Here is a 14,702-nt window from a genome sequence, read left to right as displayed (position 1 = left end):
GAAGCAGTTGAGTGCTTCAAACGTCACTGAAGTGATTCAAACGTCACGAGTCACGTGACCAAACCACGCCTCGGCACAGTGGCTCGATACGTTTGCTTCATGAGCTACAGCGCATGTGTCGAAGCCTCGGGTATCAGAGGACCATCACTACCTTTACCTCCATCCCTCCATCTCTACCTCTCTATCTCTACACCTCTATCTCTACCTCTTCTGTCCCTCTCAACCCACCCGGCCAGCAGCAGATGGTTCCCCCACATTAGATCCAGGTTCTGCTCGAGGTTTTTTTCCCTGTTAAAAGGGTGTTTTCCTGCCACTGTCTCCTTAGGGCTGCTCTGGGGGTTCAGGCATATGGGTTCTGTAAAGCATCTCGAGACAATTTGTATGTAATTGGTGCTATATAAATAAAATTGAATTGTTGACACCAATGTTATTCCTGCAGCTTGAAAGACAGCTACTTTTGATAAAACTAGGCTTGTAGCACATTGTCTGCCTTACAACTATGGAAAAGAGGCATCATTTATAATGAGTTATTAATGGTGGAATTCTGAAGTTGTGAATATCTTTCAGATTTTACTGAGCTGTGGCCCCAAGGAGCCGTGGTGGGCGTCCTTTATTTTCATTTTTGAAAGGTGGCAACCCTACTCTCGGCTAATCACTAGCATATCTAGATTAGCCATTGTGTTAATCATTAGCATCCCTACACTATTATCATAGTCTACGCTAGTCACTAGCATCTCTAGGCAAACGACTTGCATTCCTTTCCCTCTTTGTCTTTTTATTTAACAGGTTGTTTTGTGTATAAAAGGTTAAGAATTAATGTAAAAAGACCATGAAAGCTTCTGTGCCATTAACCACAAGACATAAAACAAAAAAGCAGGAAATATTTGTGTTGTTGCTAAATCTTTAAGACAGTTTATATTCATTTACTGTAAAGATAGGACATAAATACGGTATTTTAAAAGTCTCAATCCATTTCCTGTCATGAACACAGAAACAGCTGATGTTGTTAATAACCTTTAATAGTTACATCATCTCTGTACATTTACAAACTTTAATTACATAATTAGTCAGTTTCAAACTGAAACCAGCGACCGACGGGTTCATGGCACCGACTATAAAAGAACCAGAGTTGGACCTGAAAACACTGATGGGATAAAAACGGATCTAAAGTGTTTTAATGCTACTCTGCTCCGCTGGAATGATTCTGCGCTGATCTGGGTTCAGTCTGAACCGGGTCCACTGTGCTTCTGGACCTCAGGAAGGTTCTGGTGTTTGTGCAGTTAGAGTCCGGCTGGTTTGGGTTTGGCAGCGTTTGGACTCAGCAGTTGGTGCCCAGACCGGCCCAGTGGTCCGGAACCATCAGGAAGTATTTGTCCATGGCCTCACAGAACCGAGCCCGGTACAGTTCTGGAGAAACCACAGTGGGCATCTTCCCTGGAGATGAAACGTAACGAGACAACAGGTTCAGGTTCAAGTGACCAGTTAGCAGCAGCTCTACTTTAACCACAGATTCATTTAGTCAAAGCCACAACGTGCACTTCACGTGCACGAAACAACCCCATTATACTGAAGTCTTGATTCAATAGAATATATCTTGGCATGCTAATGGATAATCTAGGGATGCTAACAACTAGCTTAAAAATTGAAATGCCTCCTAGACTGATACGGGCATCCCAACAAAAGCAACTAGCATCTCTGGGCTAGCATGTTTACGTTAGCTCCTAGCATCGCTATTGACTTTCACCCATTTACTGAGGACTAATTATTTGAAAGCAGCATTGTGCACCTTATAGCCTGAATATAGTTAGCTTAGAGATCACAATGGCAAGACATCGTAGAGAAGTCATTAGCATCCCCAGGCTAACATCTAACAATTTTATTTTTATAGCACCAGTTTACAACATGTCATCTCACAGCGTTTAACATACTAAGGTACATGCTTTATGAACCCTAAACAAAGACCGGAGAACAAAACAATCCAGAGTTGTCTTTGGATTCCCTCTGAGCAGCAGCCAGCGACAGGAAGGAAACAAAAACCCTTTAACAGGGAGGAAAAACAACCTCTGATAGAACCAGAACCAGGCTCAGGGAAGGTGGATATCTGCCTCCACTGGTTGGGGTGAGGAGGGATGAGGGGGGATGAGGGGGGATAGCAGATGACTAGCCCAAACATGCTAGTGGCTACTCCATAGAGACTAGCAATAGCTTGTAGCTACTAGTTACTAGCTTAGGGATGTAACTGACTAGGACTAGTTATTATACTCTTAAAGCTAGTCACTAGCAGGCTAGCAGGGTTAGTAGTATTTCAACAGAACTTGGTTTTATTTCCAGTTGGTTGCTCCAGGAGATGTGATGAAGCTCAGACGTTCCTTCAGAGCCTCTAAACCTGCTACTAAACCTTTTCTAGAAGAATCAACAGTGACTGACTGCAGCAGTAGAAAGAGTAAATCTGGTGTTCTTCACCTTGACCTCCCAGGATTCCAGTGGATTTGACGACCATCTCCAGCCTCTTGTCCCAGGTGAACGTCCTGATGTAATCTGCAGGAAGCAGCAGAAGAAGAAGTTAAAACATCAGACCAAACCCCACACTGCTCCTCCAGACCTCTACCTCCTTGACTCACCGATGATCCCGACCACCAGCTGGTCCGTGGCGTCGTCTCGTCCAACCAGCAGCGAGTAGTCGATGATGAGGTGGCTGGACAGGAAGTAGGCGTCGCTGTGGATGGCGGCCCTCAGGATGGCCTTGCAGTGTGAGCGGATGTACAGCGGGTTGTCATGGATCAGCTTCAGCAGGTTCTCGTCCAGCAGAACCACCTCGCAGCTCTCCTTCCCAGAGTCCGTCTTCACGTTCCGGTTCCTCAGAGAACCTTTGAGGTCAAACACCTGCAGAGGAAACGTCATCAGAGGAAACATCTCAGTGAAGTTTCTGAAGACACAAAACTACCAAAAAGACAACATGAGAGGAAACGCCTTCACAGCAAAAGGTGAAGAAACATTTCCACTGATTCTGGTTTGTCCTGATCTGGACTCTGAACCAGTAGAACCAATAAAACCAGTAGAACCCACCTGAGCCATCTTCCTTCCATAGAACAGGTTCTCCATCACCAGCAGGTCCAGCTTCTTCTCCGTGTTGTTCTGAGAGTTCTTGTACCCGATCCGGTAAACTCCCAGAATCTTAGCCAGAGCTGTGGGTCGCTGAGGAGACAAACATGTAGGATATTCAGTGAGATGGGTTGGTTCTGTCCAGGCTCAAGGTTCGGTTCAATTTAGAACATTACAGAACATTAAGAACTGCTGGTACCTTCTGCTGCACGGCTCCGGTGATGTACGTGAAGTAATGAGGAGCAAAGTCCAGGAAGGACTGGACCTCCAGCCGAGGCATCTGCTTCAGGATGAAGCGGTCGTCTGACGGGAGAACATGTAGAACGTTTAGAACATTACAGAACATGTTAATCTAGAACTTAAAGTGTGTTTGGATGTTAACTGTGACTAATGAACCCTAACCCTCGGCGTTGGTTTCTGTACCTTCTGTAGCGTAGAACATAGCTCCAGACTTTCCTCCTCTCGCCTGCCAGTTGACGCAGTGCGACAGCGACCGGACGAAGTCCTCTTCGCTGCTCTCCATGATCTCCTCTCGCATCTTGTGGAACTCCTCGGCGTAGTAGATCCGGCAGTAGAACTTTGCATTGGCGTCGGAGAACTCTGAGGAGAGAAGGTTGTTGACTGGAGGTCAGAGTTTAACTCACAAAGCTTCATCAAGACAGTTTTTATGAAGGTTCAGTGGTTCTGAGGTTCTCTGAGGTTCTGGTTCAGGTTCTACTTAACATGTCTGTGTAGATTCTCCATCATCCAGGTCATGGTAATCGTAGAAGCTTCAGTAGAAACCAGCTGGACTTCTCTGGTAGTTTCAAGAATCTACCAGAGAGGTCCAGAAACATCATCTAGAATCTACCAGAGAAGTTCAGTTGGTTTCCTATGTTTCTTCTGAACAGAAGAACTGAGTTTTAACTAAAACATTTCCTCTTCTCCTCATTTCCAGTGATGAATCGTCTGATCAGAGATGATTTTAAATGAAAATAAACCGACTGATGAAACTAAAACAGGACTTTAGCTTGTCCTTCAACCCTTTAACACAATTATTTTGGTTTTTCCTCAAACTATTTATCTCCTCCTCATTCTTCTTTTTCTCCTTCTTCTCCTTCTCATCCTTCTTCCTTCATTTCTTCCTCCATAATCTCCATCTTCGTGTTTCTTCATCTTCTTTTTCTTCCTTGTCTAACTTCTCAGTCTTCCTCTGCTTCCTCCACATTCTTCTACATCATCTGGTTCTTCAAATTTTTTTGCTCTACATTCTTCTTTTTATTCCTTCTTTCTAATCTTCTTCTTCCTCCTGCTCTTCTTAAGATTCCTGTTTTCCATCCTATTCTTCTTTCTATTCTCCTCGTTATTCATCTGATTATCATGTCGTTATATTCTGCTTTCATCTGCTCGTTCATAGATTCATTAAGAAATCTTCACCTTCAGGTTTCTGATCTTCATCTGCTTCAGCTCACTTTTCTGTTTCTGAGTCTCATTGAGGTTTGAAAGTGAAGAAGAATCAGTTCAACTCACGCAGCTCGATGTGAGGATTCAGAGTCTGTTTCTTCTGTTTATCAGCCGAGTCTGATTCCTCTGTACAGAGACAGGAAGTAAACAAGTAAACGTTTAGAGGCTTTAAGGACGTAAACAAGGTAAAGTTTAGAAGCTTTAAGAAAGTAAACAAGGTAAGTGTTTAGAGGCTTTAAGGAAGTAAACAAGCAAACGTTTAGAAGCTTGACTGAAGTAAACAAGTAAACGTTTATCTTCAGGTAAACATATAGAAGCTCTAACTCTGGTCTTATTAAACCCACTGATGGCTTCAGTGTCGCTGCTGCTGCGGTTCTGAGACGACGTCGACTCGTTGGGTCGAGCCGGACTGTTCTTCATCCGACCGTCAACGCTGCTGGAAGGAAAACGGGAAAACTGTAAATGTACTGGATTGAACCTGAGAGTTTATTCTGTTTAAACAACTTCAGTCTGCTTCGTTCCTTCTGTTATTTTAATGTTCTACAGATTAAAAAACTCATCTAATAAAACTCTTTTATTGTCTTTTATCAATTAGTTTTTTTGTCTCTTGGTGACTGAATCTGAAAACAGCATCAACATCTCATCAGTTTTTCAGTTAATATGTTTAAATAAGTCATTATTTACTCCTCAGTTATTTAAGGTTTCTACTAAATCATCTTTTAGCTCAGCTTTGGTCTCCAGCAGAAACCAAATAATATTCACCTTTTCAGTCTTTTCCCAGGAGAATCTCCTGATTTACTCTGAGCTGGTTTAGTTTCCATCAGTATTAATTATCAATAATTAGACTGATAGAAAATGGACTGTGTAATATTTAATAATTAAATTCACTCATGTGAGAACTTTACTGTGATTAACTGTGTAATATTATGGGATTTATTTTTATTTTGGTTGTGTATTTATGATTAAAGGACCTACACCTGAACAACCTTATTTCATATAATTCTGCAGACAAAAAACATGAAAAATGTATTTAGAAACACAGGAAAGGTTCAATAAAAGTTAACGAGTTAAAATAAATGCGAGTTTATTCTAATCAGAAGCACTTTGAGCCGTTTGCTTTAACGCTGGTTCTGGTGTTTCTTTCTGTCCTTTAAAAAAGTCAAAGTGTGAGTTTAAGGACATGAAGGAGCTCTGAGGATGTTCTTCAACCTTTATCTGACCTTTTATTGATCAAATTATTCTTTAATTATGAAACTAATCTGCAGATGAGTCGGTAATAAAGACACAGGGATGAGAATGATGGCCATCACGGCGGGCGGCCATCCCAAGCCTCGGCTCGCGACGCGTCGGCCGGCCGGCCGCTTGCCTACCCCCCTACAATTTTCTCAACGGATTTACACGATTCACAAAAACTATACTTTCGGCGGAAAAAAACTCGGAATTCCGCGGATCCGCGGAAAATTCTCATCTCTGAAGACAACTGTTGGTCTAAACTGATTTTAAAGCTCCTTGAACAGAAACTTCCTGCTACCTGTTCACTGGTGGAGCTTCGTCTCCTCCTCCGGTCAATGCCTTCGACAGATCATCCAGAGCCGTTTTATATTCTTTACAGCTGCAGGAGAAAACAGCAGGATTAAAACCTGGACGTAAACATGAAGCAGAGAAGAAGGTGGTGGAGGAAGAGGAGGAGGAGGAGGAGGTCACCTGAGGGCGAAGGCAATGATGGAGCTGGGCTCTCGCTCACAGACAGCGATGGGAACTCTCTCATGTTCGTACATCAGGTAGTGTTTGTCTGGATCGCTGGAAACGACACAGAAATCTAAAAACTCTAAATACATGAAAACACTAAAAACATGAAAACACTAAAAACTCTCCTCAGATGAAGCTCTCTGACCTAAAGAATCCAAATTCTGTCTACAGGAGGAGGTACTGAGGTGGTTGAAGGTAATAAAATTATTTCTTATTTTCATCCACAGTTAAACTCTTCTACTGAGGAAACAGTTTTTATCCTTTGAATTGATTACAACTAAAACCTGTTTCTTCTGATCATTTTATGTTTGATCTGATTTCTGGGAATCATTACAACTCTACACTTTATTAGTTTTAGAGATTCTCTTTAATCTTTCAGACCTACCATTGTGCCACCAGGACATATTCTCACATTTCTACAGACTGTATTTTTATTTGCTTTGCATCAATCTAACCCTTATATCCCAGGTCTTAATAAAATCTACTGACTTATATTTGAACTACTTTAAAAAAAGTGCTTCAAAGTGCAATAAACCTTAAAAAATGAAGAAGCAGAAACAAGCAGCTCCTGCTGTGATTGGTCGACTGACGCCAGGTAACGTTGATCAGAAACCTCAGAAAGTAACTCCAGCTGCAGACAGAATCTCTAAACGCTGATTAACCTGAACAAGTTTAAAGCAGCCAATAAGTGATCAATAATCAGTGATACTGACAAGGGGAAGGGGATGGGGTTGTAGCTGTTCCCAGGCAGGAAGTTGGCCAGGATGGCCTTCATGGTCGACTTCTCCTTCACCTGGCTGTCGGTGGAGCCCAGCAGGTGTCCGTCAAAAACATCTGGAGGACAAAGAGACGTGAGAATCTACAGCCGATCAATCAGATCCATCAGACCAATCGGATCCATCAGACCAATCGGATCCGTCAGACCAATCGGATCCATCAGACCAATCGGATCCATCAGACCAATCGGATCCGTCAGACCAATCGGATCCGTCAGACCAATCAGATCCATCAGACCCATCAGACCAATCAGATCCATCAGACCAATCAGATCCATCAGACCCATCAGACCAATCAGATCCGTCAGACCAATCAGATCCATCAGACCAATCAGATCCATCAGACCAATCAGATCCATCAGACCCATCAGACCAATCGGATCCATCAGACCAATCAGATCCGTCAGACCAATCAGATCCGTCAGACCAATCAGATCCATCAGACCCATCAGATCCATCAGACCAATCAGATCCATCAGACCCATCAGACCAATCGGATCCATCAGACCAATCAGATCCGTCAGACCAATCAGATCCATCAGACCAATCAGATCCGTCAGACCAATCAGATCCATCAGACCCATCAGATCCATCAGACCAATCAGATCCATCAGACCCATCAGACCAATCGGATCCATCAGACCAATCAGATCCATCAGACCAATCAGATCCATCAGATCAGTACCTTCAGGGAGGCTGACTGAGTCCTGCTCAGAGAAGGATGGTCCTGGAGTGGTGGGTTCTGCTGCAGCGTCTCCAGGAGATGGCAGCAGAGAGGAGGTGATGGAGGGCAGCGTGCTGAGGAGGCGGTCCTCTGAGACAGGAAACAGGAAGTTAGAAACAGGAAGTCTGTCTGATATCAAACCACAACCTGAGAATCTAATCCAGACGACAGACACTCTAGAATCTTACAAAATAAAATACCGTCACTCTGTACTTCTGTTGATTTTTCTATATTAGATTTTAGATATTTTTATCTTATTTCAATTTATTTCACTTTTTATTTTATTTAACCTTCACTTCTGACCCTAATATTCTGTGTTGTCGTATTGTGTATCCCTTTAATGAACATCCAGCTGCTGTAAGAACTGGATTTCCCTCCAGGGATGAATTTTTTTCCCAAAGTTGAAGAAAACACTGAACTAAAACCATGAACACGAGGACTCCGATCAACATCTTAAATATCTCAGATTTACAACAAGTTCTGCTCAAACGTCTCTGATTGAAATTTTAACAGAATAAAATCTGGATGTTTATGAAGATATTTGTGAAATTTCAGCTTCAGATATCAAACATTTACCAAAATAATCTTTAAAAACGAGTCATCAGCTGTTTTTATTCTGTTTGAGCAACAACATCTGAGGAACTATTAAAGATAAAAACATGAAATCTTCTCTCTTATTTCTCATCATGCCATTGATCTAGAATCTAATATTGGGCAGTGGATCAATAATCTGATTATATATCGGCACTAAACAACCACAAAGAGACACTAAACACATTACCTCAGTAAATAAAATACCCAAAGTTTCTGATGGTAAAGTTCTAATCAGATCAGAAGAACTCTGATGATGCTTAAAGAACTAATTCTCTGTTTGCTCTGAGATCAGAAGCAGAAATGAAACGTTCTCAGATCTAAATCTAGTTTAAACTCACCTTTGTCTCCGTTCTGCACCACAGGAGAGGAGTTCCGAGGAGAAGCATCCAGGTTGTTCTGATGGAGAACAGAGAGAACGTCAGTTCAGAGCCTTGAAAGTAAAATAAGAACGTTTTAATTCCAGAACAGATAATAAAGGTTCCAAAGATGCTGAACATGAGTGGACTTAAATGATCACAATATTCATAATTAATAATCAGTCACCAGAGGAGAAAGCAGCGTTCTGATAAAACAATAATCAGCTGTTTGTTATCTGACAAAATTATTCTAAATGTTTACATGGAAACACATTTGTTCTTTAGAGGAGGAAGTTTTAGAAACGGAAAAATCATCTGAAGCTGAAGAAAATCAGTTTCTGATCAGGTGACCAGGTGTGATGTCACTGGTCATGTGACTAGGTGTGATGTCACTGACCAGGTGACCAGTTGAGGTGTTACCTTGCTGCTGTCGTCAGCGGCTGGAGGTCGATGTCTTCCTGGACTCGGGGGAACAGACAGACGCTTCCTTCCTTTCTCCTGCTGGAACAGATCCTGAAGTCTGGAACAGGAAGTAGAATCAGAGAGAAGCTGCTGATGGACCAGAAAGAACATCTTCAGATCTACAGATGGAACTCTGGAAGGAACCGGGTGGATGGACGTTTAACTGATTATAAAGATGAAATTTATTTCATTTATGAATAAAAGACAAACTTCTAACAGACTCTAGGTGTTATCTAGAACGTGTGTTATCTAGAACACATGTTGTCTAGAACACGTCTAGAATGCGTGTTATCTAGAGCACGTGTTACCTTGAACACGTGTTATCTAGAACATATGTTATCTAGAACATGTGTTAACTAGGATGTGTGTTACCTAGAACACGTGTTATGAAGAACACGTGTTTTCTACAATATGTGTTCTAGATAACACGTGTTAACTAGAACACGTGTTATGTAGAATACATTTATCTATAACGTGCTATCTAGAACGTGTGTTATCTACAACACGTGTTATCTAGAACACGTGTAATCTAGAACACGTGTTATGTAGAATACATGTTATCTAGAACGTGTTATCTAGAACATTTGCTATCTAGAACATGTGTTATCTAGAACACGTTATGTAGAATATGTGTTATCTAGATAATGTGCATTCAATTCAATTTTATTTATATAGCACCAATTCCAGTCAAATTGTCTCGAGACGCTTTACAGAACCCATATGCCTGAACCCCCAGAGCAGCCCTAAGGAGACAGTGGCAGGAAAACACCCTTTTAACAGGGAAAAAAACCTGGAGCAGAACCCGGCTCTAATGTGGGGGAACCATCTGCTGCTGGCTGGGTGGGTTGAGAGGGACAGAAGAGGGAGAGAGGTAGAGATAGAGATAGAGGGGGAGGAATAGAGAGGTGGGGGGACATGCATTATCTAGATAACAGGTTATGTAGAATGTGTTATCTAGAACATGTGTTATCTAGAACATGTGTTATCTAGAACATGTGTTACTGAGATATTTTTCTACTTTACATAGAAATCTATGTCAATATTTCTGTTTCTGTCAGAATCTACCCCTGGTGTGTAATTGTTCCACTGTGGGGTTGATAACGGCTCATCTGATCTATTTATCTGTTCATGTGTTTTTATTGATCCAGGGTGACGTCCAGCTGCTGATCAGATCAACGTATTGATTGATTTCATGTGTTTTTATTGATAAATTGTGGTGGGTACCTGGCGTTCCAGGACTGCAGCATCTCACACAGACTCTGCTTCTTGACCACCAGCGACTCCAGAAGCACCTGCAGCTGCTGAGGAGAGTCCAGACCACAGGACTGCAGTCGGACCTGCAGCTTGTCGATCCAGCTCCTCAGCTCTGCCTCCTCCATCTGAAACACAAACACTCAGCCAGCCGGAAACACCACAAACAAACAAACAGGAGGAAACGAGGACACCTACGTCCTTCTGGGCGAACAGGTCCTCCATCTTCTCCTCCCGGGTTTTACTGAAGGTGTCGGTCTTCAGGGAGGTCAGCCGGTCGTCGATGGCCAGATAAACCTGAGTCACCCTGAGGAGAAAGGAAAGAAGCTAAAGAGCCTGAAGTGTGATAGTCATCCGATCGGCCTAGAATCAGTTTTACTCATAGAACCAGAAATCTCACATTTAGATCCACAATCGGTCGATGAACCAACAACCTGGCAGAATGTTTCATCACAGCCTCATGATTGAGACAAAGTTCCTGTTGAGTTTTCAGCATCACCTGGTTAGATCTGACGCTGCAGGGTTAGATCTCCATGGTAACTGATGCTGCAGACCTAGATCTCCATGGTAACTGATGCTGTGGAGCTAGATCTCCATGGTAACTGATGCTAACCATTAAAGAATCAATAGTTCACATAAACTATCATTTGACCTTCGATATCAAGATACCAACAACAAACAGAGCTTTTCCAGCTCTGCACTAAGAGGTTTAACAGCCACTTTGAACTCTTCTAACAGGTAGATTTCCATTAAATCCACGCTCCAGAGGATAAACCCTCTGGTATTCAACGCTCCCTAACATCTGCTGCGTCACTCACTTCTGAGAGAAGTCCTTGAGGTCCTGCTGCAGGTTGGCTTTTGAAGGTCCCAGGTTCCTGATGAAGATTTTTGGACGAGGAAGACAAATTTCCAGCAGCCTGACGGACGTGTAGCTGAAGAAACAGGAAACTCAGTTTATTTAGAGGTCAGAGATGCAGCAGGTCAGATGAACAATGCAGAGACAGGAGAACGGTCAGAACCTGAAGGATGCCACCATCTGGTTGTAGGAGAAGTACTGGTGGTAGTCCTTGTGGATGGAGTGGCCACAGGGCTCGGCATTGGCCCGTCTGGTGTACTGGTGGCCGTAGAACCGCAGCTCCAGGTATTTGGCAAAAGACATGGACCAGGAATCGTTGGACAGAGGAACCACCGGGGTCACCTGAAGACACCAGCAGGTTTATTTATTTTCACAGGTTGGTCTGTTGTCTAATTTCCTGTTTCAGTCACCACAGACCAAATGATACTGCTGGAACATCTGGAGAAAATACTGAAGCTACATCAGATCTGTTAGCGTGTCAAACAGAACCTACATCAGATCTGTTAGTGTCACTAACAGAACCTACATCAGATCTGCAAGCATCTCATACAGAAGCTACATCATATCTGTTAGCATCTCTAACAGAAGCTACATCAGATCTGTTAGCATCTCTAACAGAAGCTACATCATATCTGTTAGCATCTCTAACAGAAGCTACATCAGATCTGCAAGCATCTCATACAGAAGTTACATCATATCTGTTAGCATCTCTAACAGAAGCTACATCAGATCTGTTAGCATCTCTAACAGAAGCTACATCAGATCTGTTAGCATCTCTAACAGAAGCTACATCATATCTGTTAGCATCTCTAACAGAAGCTACATCAGATCTGTTAGCATCTCTAACAGACGCTACATCAGATCTGTTAGCATCTCTAACAGAAGCTACATCAGATCTGCAAGCATCTCATACAGAAGCTACATCATATCTGTTAGCATCTCTAACAGAAGCTACATCAGATCTGCTAGCATCTCTAACAGACGCTACATCAGATCTGTTAGCATCTCTAACAGAAGCTACATCAGATCTGCTAGCATCTCTAACAGAAGCTACATCAGATCTGCTAACATCTCTAACAGACGCTACATCAGATCTGTTAGCATCTCTAACAGAAGCTACATCAGATCTGCTAGCATCTCTAACAGAAGCTACATCAGATCTGCTAGCATCTCTAACAGAAGCTACATCAGATCTGCTAGCATCTCTAACAGAAGCTACATCAAATCTGCTAGCGTCTCAAACAGAAGCTACATCATATCTGTTAGCATCTCTAACAGAAGCTACATCAGATCTGTTTGCGTCTTTAGCAGAAGAGCTCCATCAGATGTTTCTGTCTGACCGACCTGCTTGCAGATGCGGCACCAGGAGTAGTTGAGGATGGTGTGCTGGTATCCAGGTACAGGTGAGTCCAGCTCCTTCAGCACGATCTGCACACAGCCACTGCCGTGGACAAAGCGCCGGATGTGATGCACCATGGGAGTCTCACAGAACATGCTGGGACACTGGTAGGAAGGTCTGGAGAACATGGAGAACATCTACAGTAAACTACACTGACAGGAAGGTCTGGAGAACATGGAGAACATCTACAGTAAACTACACTGATGGGAAGGTCTGGAGAACATGGAGAACATGTCTAATAAATCACCTGAAGCAATATCGCTCCAGAAAGACGCCTAGAGAGAGATCGTTCTTCCCGTAGAACTCCATGGTGACGATCCTGCAGATGAGAGATGCTGATTTATGAATTGTTCTGTTATTTTAGGTTACTTTAGATGTTCCGTGGTGATTCTACTGCAGATCTTCTCACCAGGGGCTGACACAGGGGTTGGGAGCGTTGTTGGACTGAACTGAGGAGCTGCTGAACAGAACACAGAGTCTCTGGTGGTTGACGGGGTTCAGACAGTCCAGCTGGAGGAGACAAATAAAGAATGTTTAACAGATAATATAGATTTTACATTAAATCATGAGAGGAATAGAGTTGTTCTTTCAGCTCGTCCTGCAGTTTTTTTTCTCGACCGTGTTCGTGCACTTATTAAAATCCCAACAGATAAACACGCAAGACTAAAAAATGAGACCAAAAAAGACACAAATTGCCCAAAATGAGACAAAAAAAGACACAAAATGACAAAAACGACACAAAAAGACACAAAATGACAAAAACAAGATCAAAAAAGAGACAATATGACAAAAATGAGCTCAAAAAGAAACAAAATGGCAAAAATGAGACACAAAAAAGACATAAAATTACAAAAATGAGACCAAAAGACACAAAATTAAAAAAATGAGACCAAAAGGCATAAAATTACAAAAATAAGAACAAAAAAAGACACAAAATGACAAAAACGAGACCACAAAAGACACAAAATGTCAAAAACAAGACCAAAAAGACACAAAATGACAAAAACAAGACCAAAAAAGACACAAAATGCCAAAAATGAGACAAAAAAGACACAATATGACAAAAATTAGATCAAAAAAGACACAAAATGAAAAAAATACACCAAAAAAGACGCAAATTGGAAAAAATTAGACCAAAAAAAGAAAAAATGACAAAAATGAGACGAAAAAAGACACAAAATGGCAAAAATGAGACCCAAAAAAGACATAAAATTATAAAAATAAGACCAAAAAAGACACAAAATGGCAAAAATGAGACCAAAAAAGACACAATATGACAAAAATTAGATCAAAAAGACACAAAATGACAAAAATTACACCAAAAAAAGACAAAATAACAAAAATGAGACCAATAAAAGACACAAAATTGCAAAAATGAGACCCAAAAAAGACATAAAATTACAAAAATGAGACCAAAAGACACAAAATTACAAAAATGAGACCAAAAGACGCAAAATTACAAAAATAAGAACAAAAAAGACACAAAATGACAAAAATAAGACCAAAAAAGGCATAAAATTACAAAAATAACAAAAAAGACACAAAATGACAAAAACGAGACCACAAAAGACACAAAATGACAAAAACAAGACCAAAAAAGACACAAAATGCCAAAAATGAGACAAAAAAGACACAAAATGACAAAGACGAGACAAAAAAGACACAATATGACAAAAATTTGATCAAAAAACACAAAATGAAAAAAATTACACCAAAAAAGACACAAATTGGAAAAAATTAGACCAAAAAAAGACAAAACGACAACAATGAGAGGAAAAAAGACACAAAATGGCAAAAATGAGACCCAAAAAAGACATAAAATGACAAAAATAAGACCAAAAAAGACACAAAATGGCAAAAATGAGACCAAAAAAAGACACAAAATGACAAAAATGAGACCAAAAAAAGACACAAAATGACAAAAATGAGACCAAAGAAGACATAAAATTACAAAAATAAGAACAAAAAAGACACAAAATGACAAAAACGA

The 14,702-nt window shown here is 41.3% G+C and overlaps 1 protein-coding gene across 13 annotated transcripts in view; it reads right to left on the bottom strand.

The window, feature by feature from the left end:
* Positions 1-1,001: 1,001 nt before the first annotated feature.
* The window catches only part of pikfyve (phosphoinositide kinase, FYVE finger containing), a 45,971-nt gene continuing 32,270 nt past the window's right edge, over positions 1,002-14,702 (bottom strand). For 10 of the 13 annotated variants that reach the window (XM_055014999.1, XM_055015000.1, XM_055014995.1 and 7 more), the window contains 21 exons: positions 13,122-13,222; positions 12,960-13,031; positions 12,658-12,829; positions 11,477-11,655; positions 11,276-11,389; positions 10,656-10,764; positions 10,431-10,585; positions 9,165-9,264; positions 8,727-8,784; positions 7,756-7,884; positions 7,008-7,128; positions 6,250-6,345; positions 6,077-6,157; positions 4,890-4,981; positions 4,612-4,671; positions 3,526-3,702; positions 3,302-3,405; positions 3,067-3,195; positions 2,622-2,883; positions 2,464-2,538; positions 1,002-1,434 (listed from right to left, as the gene is read on the bottom strand). In XM_055014999.1, coding sequence (XP_054870974.1) covers positions 1,319-1,434; positions 2,464-2,538; positions 2,622-2,883; positions 3,067-3,195; positions 3,302-3,405; positions 3,526-3,702; positions 4,612-4,671; positions 4,890-4,981; positions 6,077-6,157; positions 6,250-6,345; positions 7,008-7,128; positions 7,756-7,884; positions 8,727-8,784; positions 9,165-9,264; positions 10,431-10,585; positions 10,656-10,764; positions 11,276-11,389; positions 11,477-11,655; positions 12,658-12,829; positions 12,960-13,031; positions 13,122-13,222 — 2,502 coding nt within the window. In that variant the 3' untranslated portion in view covers positions 1,002-1,318. The remainder of the gene's footprint in view (positions 1,435-2,463; positions 2,539-2,621; positions 2,884-3,066; positions 3,196-3,301; positions 3,406-3,525; positions 3,703-4,611; positions 4,672-4,889; positions 4,982-6,076; positions 6,158-6,249; positions 6,346-7,007; positions 7,129-7,755; positions 7,885-8,726; positions 8,785-9,164; positions 9,265-10,430; positions 10,586-10,655; positions 10,765-11,275; positions 11,390-11,476; positions 11,656-12,657; positions 12,830-12,959; positions 13,032-13,121; positions 13,223-14,702) is intronic. The other 3 variants (XM_055014989.1, XM_055014993.1, XM_055014998.1) reach the window with 1 other exon arrangement.

Source organism: Amphiprion ocellaris, chromosome 11 (genome assembly GCF_022539595.1).
Source record: "Amphiprion ocellaris isolate individual 3 ecotype Okinawa chromosome 11, ASM2253959v1, whole genome shotgun sequence".
Classification (NCBI taxonomy): Eukaryota; Metazoa; Chordata; class Actinopteri; family Pomacentridae; genus Amphiprion; species Amphiprion ocellaris.
Note: the sequence above shows the minus strand (reverse complement) of the source record. Positions and strands in the feature narration are given on the sequence as shown.